Genomic DNA, 15,015 nt, shown 5'->3' with positions numbered 1-15,015 from the left:
GTGCTTGTAAAATTGAATGAACCAGATACAGAGCAGTAAAGGGAGTTGCTGTTAATGAGCAAAACTTATGTTGTTTAAGATACAGGTCTTAAACCCAAGTGTCTTTTTCTAAACCACACTGAGAGGCAAGAGATGCAGAGCTGTGAGAGAGTATGTGAAGAGGAACTAAAATCCAAGATCAATCCCTAGATGGAAGGGAGGCTGAGGGTCTGAGGTACTCAGAAGAACTTACTATGTTGGAAAGCCAGGGAAGTACATGTATTCAAATGGAGTGATGAAACTCCTCTGTTTGTATTACAGGAGTATTGTTTTCAGTTTTACTCTAGATTATGCTCTTATATATTATTTCTTGATGTAATTGTATAGTTGTTTGCATCCCAACTTAAACTTTGACAATCTGGCATCAGGGTATAGATCCATCCCTCATTTGTTAACTAAGGGATTGGGATAAATATATATATTTTTAATTACGAAACTTTTTTTTTTTAAAGATTTTATTTATGTGTGTATTTGAGAGAGAGCACGTAAAAGCAGGCGGAAAGGGAGAGGGAGAAGCAGACTCCCCGCTGAGCAGAGAGCCCAATACTGGCCTCAATCCCAGGACCCTGGGATCATGACCTGAGCCGAAGGCAGACGCTCAACAGACTGAGCCACCCAGGCGCCCTAGGGATTGGGACAAATACTTATTAAGAATCCTTCTAACTCTGTGGTTCTGTTATTTTGAGTAAAACAAATCCTATTATCAGGTACTTTAATGGTACCCTGTTGGGCACAAGTATTTCTATCAGTTTTGCTTGTTTGCTGCCCCTGTTTGTTCTTTATAAATGGAGTGCACACTTAAAGTAGGTATTTGGGTTGCCTATGAGGATATTTTGGTAGAAAGCTCATAATAGGAAAAAATATTTTGATTTTGAATTAATTCTATTATCAGAAAATTAGAGTTTATGCACTTTTTCTCCAGAGATACTTTGGTGACTCAGAATCTTAAGCTGACACTGTGTCTTGTCAATTAACTGTTTCTGATCAGGGGTTCTGGGTAAACTGGAACATATTTCTTCCACTTGATGCTAATTCATTGTAAATGGGTGGCAGTACATGAGCACATTTCAGCAGGCATCGGAAAGAAACAGAAGGGACAAAAATTATTTTTCTACAGTTCTTAAACATATGTTCTTTGTTTTAAAAAATGGGGCGCCTGGCTGGTTCAGTTGGTAGAGCATGCAACTTGACTTTAGAGTTGTGAGTTTGAGCCCCACCTTGGGTGTAGAGATTACTTACTAAAAGAAAATCTTAAAAAAAAAAAAAAGTGATGAGAATTAAATATAAAAAATATTACCCCCCCAAATAAGTATTGTAAGAAATAACATAACAGAGGAAACTCCACAATACAAATAAAAGGAGGTGTCTCCCTTTGCTGTTTATGTTCTAACTCTCCCCCTTCGGTGTAGCTTCAGCCACTTCAGAATGGGTAACTCTGTTGGACTTGATAAATCTCTCTCTTTTTAAAAGATTTATTTATTGGGGCGCCCGAGTGGCACAGCGGTTAAGCGTCTGCCTTCAGCTCAGGGTGTGATCCTGGCGTTATGGGATCGAATCCCACATCAGGCTCCTCCGCTGTGAGCCTGCTTCTTCCTCTCCCACTCCCCCTGCTTGTGTTCTCTCTCTCGCTGGCTGTCTCTATCTCTGTCGAATAAATAAAATAAAATCTTTAAAAAAAATAAAAAGATTTATTTATTTATTTGGGGGGCAGAGGGAGAGGAGGAATCTTCAAGCACACTCCCCACTCGGCACGGAGTGCAGCACACTCAATCCCAGGACCCTGAGATCATGATCTGAGCCAAAATCAAGAGTCGGATGCTTAACCCAGGCACCCCAGAATCTCTCTAATTCTTAATTGCTTTTCCCTCACAGAAAGCATGACAACTCATTTGCTTTAGTTTTTATGTTTACATATGTCTGCTTCCTATCAGTGTGGCTTCTCTGCATCAGTCTGAAAGTCTCCCTCTTGCATGTGGACTGCCCCTCTTGAACTTTTTATGAAGTGCTTCCCCTTTTTTCCTTGCTGAGAGGCAGATTTTCTCTCCCTCTAGTGGGTACTAAACAAGCAACATTCCTATGTGTTGTTCATATGAAGGTGACATCCAACAGTTGATTAAGAAATTTATTTTGCTTCTTTACACTTATGCCCAGTTCTTCTGTTGGCACGGCTCACCACAAAAATCCCACTGTCTAGTTACGGTTTTAGTGAGAATGTGGTATATTCTTTCTTCCCCATCTTATTATTTATCTTGTCACAAGCTTTTCTCAGAATGGTTTACCATAGTAAGTATTTTATAGACACTCTAATGCATCTGCCTTAAATTAGATTAAATAGCTATTTGATGTTGTGGTGATGCTGTGAATTTGTGATTTGCATGGCTTCAGATGTCATAATTTTTCCCCCTACTTTCTAGGAAGTAACAGCTAGCAGTCGCCACTATGTTGACAGGCTATTTGACCCTGATCCCCAGAAAGTTCTACAAGGTGTCATGTAAGTAGTATGTATTTAAGAGTCTATCAAAAGTCTATCTTTTTGTTTTGTTTTGTTTTTTTAGTCTTGTTTGGTTTTGTGTTTGAATTTGCCAAATATAATTCTGAAAATGTAGGGTTAAAACTTTTTTCTTCTGTTTTAGGAAGATCCTTTGACATTCATGACTTAATATTGTACTGTAAAGAGTTGTATGATAGCTGTACACGGACATAGTTAACTTTTTTGTAGAATACTTTTTTTTACCATTTTAAAACATGTTTTTGGAGAACGCTTTTGTGACTTTTATATCCAACAAAAGCAAGGGGATAAAATTGATAATCTTTTATAATTGGAAAGGGGTGGGAAAATACGTCAGTAGGGTTTTCGTCTTCTGTTTTGTTTTTGGTTAACTCACTGACTATAAGGTTTGAAACAGCTGATGTTTTTTAAATCTCAGAGTTCAGAAAGCAGTCATTGGGAATTTAAACTCTTGATAATCTGAATGCCCACTTTTTTCCTCCAAAATTCCATAGTGTTTAATGAGAGGAAACATTTTTAAGCAACATACTCGAGGTGATAATACTTTTAAAAACTTAAGTCAGATAAGTGTGATAAGATTGCAAATGATTGAAAGATGAATTCTCTATCCTAAGAGCAGATTATCATGCTCTTGACACATGACTTCTGGGGAAGAAGATCTAGCCTAAGACTCCTCTTAGGGTTGGCAGACATGAAGTGCCCACAGGCCTGAACTGTGTCAGGGGACGGAAGGAACAAAAAAGGGTCGGGATGTTTGGTATATCAGTGAGGGCACACATGAGTCCATTTATTCTTCTCTTACCCTGTTATCGTCATCAGCCAAATAGTACTTTCCAGTTTAACTTTCGCCCCGTCATGGCAAGGTGAGGACGCTTTGTTTATAAAGTATCTACAGATTGTAATTCTTATTCAAACCACTCCCCTCACCCCCCCCCCAAAAGCGCATTGTATAAGGCTTGTCTTGGGGATGTGGATTTGTAGGGTGGAAGCAAGATAAAAGTGAGTAAGGCTGCTTGACTATTCAAATTGAGCTGGAAAAGAAGGTGACAGTTGGATGTAGACCCACCTGGCATACTTGATACCTTATTTCACATTTTCTCAGTTTACAGAAACAGGAGATTACAGTTCTTGTTTTCTCATTATGTTGACTTTGCCTTTGTTCCCTTCACTAGGAGACTTTGTAATGATTTAATCAGCCCCTTTGTAGACTAGTTTGATTATTACCAGAAAAAGTGGTCTTAAATCCATCTGTTAAATAAATCAGTTTGGGTTGTACCTACACACAGAAATTAGCTGTGGGGATAGTTTTCATTAACACTCCTCCTTAGGCAGACACTTCCCACACACAGCCAGACAGTTTTGTATATTAGTGATCCTCAGTATCATTTAGGATTATTCAATAAGCAGTTTAGTTGAAAATGCCAGACCCATTAAGTGTTCCATGAATGACAGAGATGATGCTGTATCATTATTTTTATTATGATTGCTAGCATGGTTGTTTAGGAGAAAAGCTAATTTTGTCTATCAAGATTTCTATGTGAAAGACTTTTATCTTGACTTGTATCAGAAATGAGTAGCTAGTTCAGGTATTACTTGCCACTGTGAAATTTGTCATTTCCCAAAGAACACTGTAGCTTCTTGAAAGTTGATAAATAAGGCATAAAAAATAGTGGAAAGAGTATATTATAACAAATCAGCTAAGGTGGAGTTTGATGGCCTTAGCGCCTCTTTAAAAAGTTATCAAGTCTAGGACACTAAACTGTCAGCTAAGACAGATTAGCAAGATTTTTGCAGAGGCATGGTGGAGTACAAAGAGTATGGGCTTCGGAGTTGGACAACAAGAGGTTGAATTCTTGGTTCTGACATTTCCTACTGGAGGCCTTTCCTAGCTCTGTGCTGGGGCAAGTTATTCAATATCCTTGAGCCTCAACTTCCTCATTTGTAAAGGGAAAGTAATATGCCCATCTTGCCAAGTTGTAAAAATTAAGTCAGAAACATAAAATCCAATGCCTGGTATGTTGATAACCACAGATTGGCACTGAAGTGCTTTATCATTATTGACCCTAATTTAAAATAACTTCGAAAATAAGATGATTCTTTACAAAGAAGAGAAAGAAAAACAAAAAATATCAAACGGAAATAGTTCAAACTGATGGAGATGAGGGAGAGGGGCTAGAATTCTTGATTCAGATGAGAATGCAAGTGATAACATATAAGTGTGAATGCTACTTACAGTAGTAAAATCTGTTTAAAGTTGGGAAGGCACAGATCACCCCAAGTGTTTTTACTTTATGTCAGAATAGAGCTAGCCTTATAGGAATATGTTTAGGGTGATTTGATGAAGTGTCCTTTTCCCTAGAGAGAAAAATTTATTCTTTCTGACTTACTATTTTCCTAAACTTTGTCACTGTCTGAAAATTAATTATACATAATCGAGAAAAAATGAACTAACATTTTTATTCTTAAGTAACATTTTATTCTTAAGTAACCTTGTCTAGTACTAGAATAATGCACTGTTGATAGAGGAAAGGAGGAACCAGAATGAGGTTTAGGAAAAGAGAGTTGACCATTTTTTCCCTCTTTTATACACATTACACAGCCACCATTGAATCATAGACCATTACTAGACTAAAATAGGTAGGTAGAAGGAAAGTAGCCACAGAGTATAAAAATTAACAACTAGCTTTAGCTATAAGACCACCAGAGTTTTATCATTTTTCTAGCTATAAACTTGATTTTTCTTAATAAGGATTGTAAACATAAAACATACCAACAGGAAAAACAAAATTGAAGAAATTAAAGGCAGGTAAAGACTTCTCATCATGGTCTATAATCTACTCAGCTGTGGTAGAGCCGTAGTCCTACCCATACATATAGGGAACTTCTTTATAGCTAACCCATGTCATAAAGGACCATTTTACATAGTTAATGAATGTGCCCTTATTGAAAAATACTATTAAGCAACACAAGTGCTTAATTTTAATTGTTGAAGAATGAGGAGTTCTCTAGGAATAACTGTTTTGTTAGTAGTACAATATTTAGTATAAATTTAAATGATCCTATTGTATCAAAAGTTTGAATAGAGAATCCGATCCTAAAAGAGCAAAGTTTCAAATACATAACTGAATGGAAGATCGTTAAGTAAGATAGGAACAGAAAACATGGAGGTCAGTTGTGTATGCCATGAATTATAGCCTTTGCAACTGAAACAGAGTAGCTATATCAAATAAACTACACTACATTGCAAATTCTGAGCTTCCTCTAGCATGGAGATCTGTATATTACCTTAAACAGTTACAGGATATTTTTTGGTGAAGTTACTAGTGTATTAGGTCAACCATGTTAAATCTCCTAGTTGAGGAAGGATAACTATTCAGCTGTTTATGTAGATAAAGTCAAAGCTGCTTAATACTCTGGGTTTTTTTTTTAAACATATCTAATAAGTTAGAGCACCTGATCTGGTTTTTACATTAGTGATTGTCCAGGAGAAGATCAGCAGATACCCCTGTGTGGCCCTGTGTTGAAGGGCAAAAGATGATACGAGTCAATGTGGCTGACTTTGTAGTTTCCAAGTTGAATACAACTAGGAAACTAGACTGGATCTCTTGGTAAACTTGGGCAGGCAGTTGAGGGTACTGTAGAATTGTTGGGTGATTTTCACCAAGTATCTACTTCTAAAAATTATTTTCTGAAGTATTTTAATGTACTGATGATATAAGTTTATTTTGGTAATGATTACTTGATTTTTTTGGTTCCAGGAAATTGTATACCTCTGGTTTTAGTAGATCATAGACAGGTTCCATTTTTCTTGCATGAACTATAGATATGAGCTTTCATAAAATGAAGGCTTTGAATTTTGAGAAATTTTAAATTAAAGGATAATTTTTAGAATAATTCAAAAGAAATAATCCTATCAGTTACTTTTAAAAGTGTTACAGATAAGCATAAATAAAGATTACCATATACCAAATGAAATGGAGTGACTCTGAGTCTTACTTATTTAAACCTGTGTATTCTGAGACAATTCAGTCTGTTTAAAAGGGTGGCAAGCTTTTCTAAAAATTATTAGATCATATTGACATAGTTTCACGCACAGATAGATAAGCTGTTTGTATGTCGTATTAACTTTGAATATCAAGAATAGCTGTATATTTGTATGCATGTGTGTGTGTGTGTATCTTGTCATATTTGTAGAACATGTAAAAGAATGCTACCATATTACGATGTAACATTTTTGTTCTTTGGAATGATTACATGTATTAAAAATATTTATTAATGTGCTCTAAAATACTTCGGCATTTGTTTTAATGCAATTCCTGCATTGTACTCTTAATTTTTGGAGAATGTAAGATGATTTGTAATCATACATTGATAAAACAAAGAAATATATTTCTGATTTCTGAGCTAGTATTTACACAGACTGAAACTGTATCTAACACCACGTACATTCCAACAGGATAACTTGTTTATTAAAAAGAAATAAGTTATTGTCAGCTCTCAGTTCTGTTCAACTTAGGATTATAGTGGGTGCACAATTCATGTTTCAGTGGACTTGAAATGGGAAGATCACTATAAATTTCTCAAGTGCCTCCTGGATCAAAGCCTTATCATAAAAATGGCTTCGGTTTGGATAATAGGTCACCGTTATCAAATTCTTTTACAGTTGGCAGTTCACATGTAGCATTGGTTAACTTTAATTAGAATATGAGCATATCTCACTCCCTAACCATGCTGGATAGCAGAAAGCTTATTATACTTGGATGTTTGGATGTTACATTCTCCAAAAAGGCATCATAATTAATTACAATTACAGGGACAGAGCAGTGAGTATGTTTGTATTTTCCAAGTCCAGATAATTTTACAAGTTGTTTACCATGTTGCCGTATTCTAGCTACCCACAGATGTAAATTTTCTCCTTATTTTATGGATGTCTTAGGACCAGTGAGTTTTCAGAAGTAGGTCAAACTTTATACTCAGGTTGTAGTTTTTCAGTATCCAGTGTATTTTTTGGCTACTTCACATCAATTAGACCAAGAACTGAACAGTATTCTAAACAGGAGCTTTTCAGGTAAGTGAAAAGTAATACGGTTCAAAATGATCTTTAGCTTGTGGCTACAGCCTTCCGTGATCTTAAAGATAATTTTCTGGTTTTAGATAGTTAGTTTTTATTTAAAATTTATGCTGTTTTGACTGTTTGAAACTATTCTCCAGCAGGTCTAGATCCCAGTTCTTTAAAAAAATTTTTTCTATTGTTTTAATTATAAAGTGCAGTGTTTACTTTCTCTCTTGGTTTTAATTTTAATTTTTATTTTTTAGAGAGAGAGAGGTGGGTAGAGGGGCAGAGGGAGAGGGAGAGAGAGAATCTTAAGCAGGCTTCTTGCCCAGTGTGGAGCCCAACACAGGGTTCAATCTCACAACCTTGAGATCATGACCTGAGCCAAAATCAAGAGTAAGATGCTTAACCAACTGAGTCACCCAGGCGCCTCAACTTTCTCTCTTGGTTTTGATCACCATCCCAACACTCTAATTTAGATATAAGTTCTGGTAGGCACTGTACATGTTGGTTTAATATTTGAGCCTTTTTCTCTACCACACTGAAAATTAATTTCTTTCAAAGTAAAGAAAGGAAGTAGAAAGGTTAGCCTCCGTGTAAAAGTAGATGCCTCCTGAGGCCATTTATAAGTGGACAAATAAAAGTTTCTAGCTAGATTTTAGCTGAGAATGTTCCGTGGCAAATTCATCTTTTTTAACATCTTATTATTGGCTGCTTCTCCCATCCTCAAAGAGTGGGATATCCTCAAGGCTTACTTTTTAGCTTTTCTACCTGGGTATTTTTATCTTACTTGGAAGATTATTCATTGTGTCTAAAATCAAGATAGATCCTTGTCTTGTTAAGGGATTTATTTTCTAAGCTTCCTACTGTTCTCTGCATCCAGGAACTTAGACTTGAAGTAGTCCCTTAAGACATGTCACATATCATATTTTCTATACCCATCAAATCATCTTGTTAACTGCTTCCTCAAAATGTCTTCTGTATTAGTGATTCCTGTGGCTGCCATCCTAGTCAGTCTCACATAACCAGAGACCTGGATGGATTGCATAATTCCTTCAACAAACATTCATTGAGTGCCTACCACGTGCTAGGCATCGTGATGGGATGAGAGTATGTAAGAATGAATAATGTAGTCACTGCTCTGGAGGATCCAAAAGTCTAATGAAGGACTCAGATAGCTAAATAGATAGTCCACTATAGTTTGGATAGTGAGTGCTATGATAATCATAACCCCAGGGCAGGAGAGGAAGGCCATTAGCCATTTAATTGCCTCTCTTGACGCTAGTATTCTCTGCATTCCCGTCCATCCCATATTCATTTTATCTTCCTTAGTCACTGCTTCCTTCATATCCTTTTTCTGATGGAAACATGATTACTCCTTAATCCATTCCCCTTTAGTTTGTCTCTTCTTCCTATCACTTTTCTTTATGCTCTGCTTAATGTTCCCACCTTAAAGGGATACTTCTTTTCAATCCAGGCTCCTGTTCCTGCCCCAGAAACATGATATATTCATTTCCAGTATTGTCTTCTGTGAATGGCTTTTCCATTTGCCCTTCCCATTCACTGTCCAAATCGTGGCCATTTTCTAAGGTTCATGTAGTTCCTACCATTGCTTCAAAACCTGTTAAGCTTGTCTGATCATCTACTTGTCTCAGCCGCTAAGCGCTCGATTTATGATATAGCACTACCTTACATTGCTAGTGTTATTTTTATCTCTTCAAGGAGATTGTAAACTCTTCAAGCATCCCATTATGTGATGCTTTTGTATCCTTCATAGAGCCTAACACAGCGCTGAGCTCAAAACTTAATTGTTGAATTTCAGGAGTATAAAAGTAGGGTATTTTTTCCCTCTAACATTAAAAGTTGGTAGATATGAGATAAATTTCTTCGATCTCCTGGGAAAAGGATGTCTTTAATTGAAAGTTAGAAATGCTTTTTCATTTTGTGTAAAAATGTAAAATTGAAACATTGAAGGAAAAAGGAAATATGTTAGCTCACTTCTTTTCGATCAGTTTGTTCTGAATGCCTGGTATGCTGGAGGTAATGGAAAAAACACTTGGCACAAAAGACATGGGTTGAAACTGGCTCTGTCATTTAATGTGGAGCTCTGAGAAAAGCCCTGAACCTGAGTCTTAGCTTCCTCATCGGTAAAATGGGGTTAATATTACTCAAGGTTGTGATGTAGATTACATAAAGTAATGGGTATGGAATGCTTTGTAAACTTCAAAACAATATATAAGTTTTGCATAATTTCGTTGTGCCCTATCTTGGATGACAGTTGGGAGTTTGTATTTTACAAAAGCATAGATTTCTATATGGTACATTTTGTGATCCATTGATAATAAGCTCTCTGATATTTTCAGGTCAGACTGGCTTTCTTTCCTCTCAAGAGGAAATAGACTTCTATCCTAACAAAGTAATGAGTGTGCTATGATAGAGGGCAGCAAGCTGGGACACCGAACCCAGACCTGGGAGTTGTCAGGGCAAGCTTCCTGGAGGAAGTGAAATTATTATCTAAGGTCAGATCTGAAAGATGAGTAAAGTTAGCCAGGGATAAGTATGAGGAGGAGGGGATAAGGAAATGAGAGAGAGAGAATAGCTCCACTCTGGCTATCTCTGAAATTGAATCCTATACCATATTTAGATCTGCTAAAGATGGGTGTATGTGATGATTATTATCTCTTTCGGTTGTAACTGTTTCATAGAAATTATCTTCTAGCATCCCTTTATAGTAACAACTGAATAGAATTTATTTGCTGGGTGTTAACATCTCTTCTTCCTTATGTAGCACAAGTATATTTTATTTATTAGAGCCACAGAAAGAATTACTTTCTTTAGATGTTGGTCCATTTTATTAATTCTCTTCGGTCTGCATTTACTCTATAACTACCAATTGCCTCCTTCATGTCTTTTTTGCAAACTATTAAGAGAACTGGAAAATTGGTTTTGGAGGGGTTTTTGTTTGTTTTTGTCTATAAAAACATTTACTTTTGCGTGGCTTCAGATATTTGGAACATGTTTATAAGGTAATATGGGGACACCTCATTTCTGCTTAGTTTAGGAAGAATGGAGAAAAATCTGGGGAAACGTTCCTGTTGGGAGTTCCAGAATAGAGAGAGTATCCAGAATGGCACATGGCACAAAATAGACTCTCAATAGATAGCTGCTGGACAAATGGTTGTGCTACAGTAGTATAGACAGAACACATTAAGAGAAGGAAAGAAGATGAAAATAAATGGCAAACTGCTAAGTTAGGGTCTATAAGCTAATGATTGGGAAGTAAGCCCTTATAAGGAAACAGAAGCCTAGATGTATAGTCTCACCTGTGCTTTGCTAAATGAGGCTTTGATATCACATAATTTTATAGTTGTCTATCAGAACTTGGTTAAAACCCTAGTTTTCAGCTAAGTCCCCATAAACGAAAAGAATACTCCTACTTACCCCCTATGAACCATGTGGAAGATCTGAGTGATAGTTTACATAGAGAACTAGATCAGGCCCTGAAAAAAATACTCCTACCCTCAGCTCCACTGACCTACTGGAAGACTAGGCCAGTAGTGTTTGGCTCAAAACTTGTGAAAATGCCATTCAAAACCTTGTGGCAAGAATCAGCTTTCAACAGATCACTGCATCATAGCAGTATTTTTCTGCTATAATTGAAGAAGGTAATTAAGGAGAAAGGGTATTAAAATTATTACCAGGGTTTTTAATGGCAGCGAATTTGGTTGGTATTAGAAACACGTGCTGACTATAACATTTAGTTGTTGATTTTTAAAAGTGACTTTTTCTCCTTCTGTTTCATACTCTCTTTTTCTACAAGATCATGGTTTGCCAATTATAGAATTTTTTAGGATTCTAAGTTTCAAAGTTGGCAAAAAATTTCCTATATACATTAGACCACTGCCACCTAAAAGAGTCAAAAGAGATGCTGGGTGAGAATGTAGGGGAACTTATTTTGGGATATGAAAGAAATGTGTGAACTAAGAACTTTGAGGCTCTATAGCGATGGTCTTAACACAGTCAGACCTGACTCCCCTCTATAAGTATTTCTTAATGACCACTGTACTATCCTGAAATTAAATCTATAATAATATAACTCCTCACATACATAACTCCAAAAATAATATAATGTCTTCCCTGCTTATAAGGAAGAACTTTTAAAAAAGATAATTTATAATGTTTCCATATGTAAATGTTTGATATCCATAACTCCAGTACTGGGAGTGGCCCCTGTGCTGGTCTGATTTTCCAAAATGAAATAACTTCTAATAAAAAGTGTAAGAATGAATAATGTATAATGAATAATTTCCTTTTTATTTACAGGGCCAGATGCAATACTGAAAAATACAGTTTTCTTTCAAACTGTAAAAAAATGCTTTCTGTCTAATAGTAAAACTGTGGCCAGAAATTTCCAGACACCCTCATAAACTTCAGAAGTGCCCCTATGGGGCTTTAATGCTCTCTTCCCCACTTTGAGAACCACACTATATAGAATCACATAGTATTCTAGTGTTTTATATTAAGGTAGCACTACTGACCAATTAGGTAAGTATTTTTTATTAAAATTTTAGTAGTACTAGGTTTATTTTGAGCCATTTATTTTTTTTCCACCTGTCCTTTGGACTAATCAGTGTTTGTGAACCAATTGGTCATTCATAGGGATACTTTTCATGTAGAATAGAGTTTTACTCCTGATGAAGTAAAGATCTGAGTATAGCTAGAATAAAAAATACTGGTGAATATGTGAGAAATAGAAAAGATTTTTTTTCTTATTTTTTAATCTCTTTAAAAGGTAATTGGCTGCTTAAGTAAAAAATAGTAACAGTATATTGTTATTTCTAATCAATTGAAAAATAAAATACATATGACAGTAATTAGTAAAAAGAATTGACAGAGAAATGGAAGTATATGCTTGCAAGACTCTTAAAATACAAATGAAATGAGATGCTATCCCTTGAAGACTAACTGTGATAAGTTAAAAGATACATATTATAAATTGTAAAACAACTGCTAAAAAACAATAAAACCCAAAGAGGCACAGCTAATAAGGCAATAAAGGAGATAAAATGGAATCATAAGAAATATTCAGTTCAAAGAAGTCAGAAAAAGAGAAAAGAAAGGAACAAAGTCATGATCCCTGAAACAAGGTCAGATACATTGTGTGGGCCTTTTCTGAAGAACTCAACATGCTTTGTATTGAAAGTCTTTTATGAGTACTCGGGGTATATCCCACTTTCCCCACTCCCACACTGTCCTATTTTACAGCCCCTAGGCTCATTTAGCACCTATCTCTGTTCCTTTTCTTTGGTACTCAGGTAGATTTGACTTTGTCACTAACTTCTATATTTGTCAATCCAAGATGTTGCATAATAAAGATAAAGTGGAATGAATTGATTACTGATTTTTCTGTGATGTCTCAATATACCTTACCCTTTTCTCTTCCCCTGAATTCAGAGACATGAAAAATGCTGTAATTGGAAACAACAAGCAGAAAGCCAATCTCATTGTTTTAGGAGCTGTTCCAAGGTATGTTTGCTATCAGTCCCTTTTCTGATATTCATACTAAGTTTCTAATGTATTTCTCATTCTCATCCGTAAGACCCATCTTTTTTCTGTATTAGATATCCTATTTTTGAAAGCCTCTTAATTTTTAAAATAAATGCTTTGAAATACATGAAGCATCTCTTTAGAAATTTTTAAGTGCCAGAGAATGGAATATGAAGCAAATGTATTAATACTTTTTGGAAATTCAGGAAGATCATTGAACCTGCAATAAAAGGATGTGTTGGGTAGATAGATGATATACATCAGTCTGACTCTGAAAGTTCTCTCTTGGGTAAACCTCTGTGATCTCTGAACCATACGTCTGGATAGTCCAGGCCCCTTTCTAGTCTAAATTTAAGATCTGACAGTACTTGGCATTGAGTATTCTGTGTCTTCATATCCTGGAGTGGCAGATAAGATGAACTGTGGTGCTGCTTTGTCTATGTGTGGACAACTTTCAGATTAATAGTTCTGATAAACTCTAAGATTATATATAATAGTCCTTTTGCCTAAAATGAAGACAATCTCTTTTGATTTTTTACCCAAATACTCCTTTATTAAATTAGTAGCTGATAGAAACAAATGATCATTTCCTAGCCGTCTGTGAGCTCACCAACCATATTTTTAGCATACCCACATTTGGGGTATATTTTTCTGTTACATTACTTTTAGCTAATTTACTTCTGTTTGTTTTAGTCTCCTCTGTTTATCAAATTCCTTCTTTTTAGATTGTTGTACTTGCTTCAGCAAGAAACCTCAAGTACAGAGCTGAAAACTGAATGTGCAGTGGTATTGGGAAGTCTTGCTATGGGTACTGAAAACAATGTCAAGTCTCTTCTAGATTGCCATATTATCCCTGCCTTACTGCAAGGTATGTAAGGAAGTCATTTTTGTACAAGTAAAAATTAGAATCAGTTTGCAGTGTTTAAAATACAGACTGAAAGGATGAGTCTCAAGTCTATTTTTTGTTAATAGGACTACTGTCTCCAGACCTGAAGTTCATTGAAGCTTGCCTCCGATGCTTGCGCACCATCTTCACCAGTCCTGTCACTCCGGAGGAGCTACTGTATACAGTGAGTTTTAGAAGTTTTTGAATCATCAGTTACATTTCACTAACAGCATACCTCTACTTTTACTCAGCATCTCAAAACTCATCATAAATATATTATAGAAAAGTCTCAAGAAGTATTTCAGTTCTTGCTAATTTGCAATTATCAGATGTTCTAGGTATTATAAAGAAGCGAAAGATAGTATCAGACCTTGAGGAATTTATAAACTGTTTAAAGAAAGACCCATTTTGATCTCTTAATATCAAATTAAGGCAGTATATTTAATATACTCACTTTAGGTTAAATCCAGCAGAGTAGGGTTTACAGAGAATTTGACCTAGATCTTGTATAACGGATAAGATTTAGAGAAGTGGAGAGGAAAGAGGTCATTCTAGGAAAGATCTGTATAAGAGAGAGGATGCAGGGCAGTGGGTAGAATAGTCTAATGTGGGATGGACGTCAGTGTTCGTTTCAATGGAATAGGTGAACCAGAAATGGCTTGCGGGAGGCTTACTTGCCAGGGTAGAATCAGAGAATACGTTGAGAGAATCCAGAGATCTTTGGAGTCGTTCAGTAGTTTTCAAAAACCTTAGGGATTACTAGGGGGCCTTTTAATCTGTTGATTACATGAGACTTTCTTAACGTTATCCAGGCCAGTATTTTTCAAACTTTCCGATCTACAGTCCACGATAAGAAGTACATTTTCCATCACCACACTGTATATCTGCATGCCTGTGTGTGTGTGGGAGTGAGAGAGAGAATATTCCTGAGACAGTCTTCATAAAACAATTCCATAAATGTGATACCCTCTGGTTTTTAGT

General features: G+C 36.0%; 1 protein-coding gene across 6 annotated transcripts in view; it reads left to right on the top strand.

The window, feature by feature from the left end:
• The window catches only part of ARMC8 (armadillo repeat containing 8), a 105,880-nt gene that overhangs the window by 28,124 nt on the left and 62,741 nt on the right, over positions 1 to 15,015 (top strand). For 5 of the 6 annotated variants that reach the window (XM_034661942.1, XM_034661939.1, XM_034661940.1 and 2 more), the window contains 4 exons: positions 2,454 to 2,530; positions 13,056 to 13,127; positions 13,874 to 14,016; positions 14,121 to 14,218. In XM_034661942.1, the coding sequence (XP_034517833.1) occupies positions 2,454 to 2,530; positions 13,056 to 13,127; positions 13,874 to 14,016; positions 14,121 to 14,218 (390 nt within the window). The remainder of the gene's footprint in view (positions 1 to 2,453; positions 2,531 to 13,055; positions 13,128 to 13,873; positions 14,017 to 14,120; positions 14,219 to 15,015) is intronic. The other variant, XM_034661941.1, reaches the window with a different exon arrangement.

Source organism: Ailuropoda melanoleuca, chromosome 6 (genome assembly GCF_002007445.2).
Source record: "Ailuropoda melanoleuca isolate Jingjing chromosome 6, ASM200744v2, whole genome shotgun sequence".
Lineage (NCBI taxonomy): Eukaryota > Metazoa > Chordata > Mammalia > Carnivora > Ursidae > Ailuropoda > Ailuropoda melanoleuca.
This window is presented reverse-complemented; position numbering and strand designations above follow the sequence as displayed.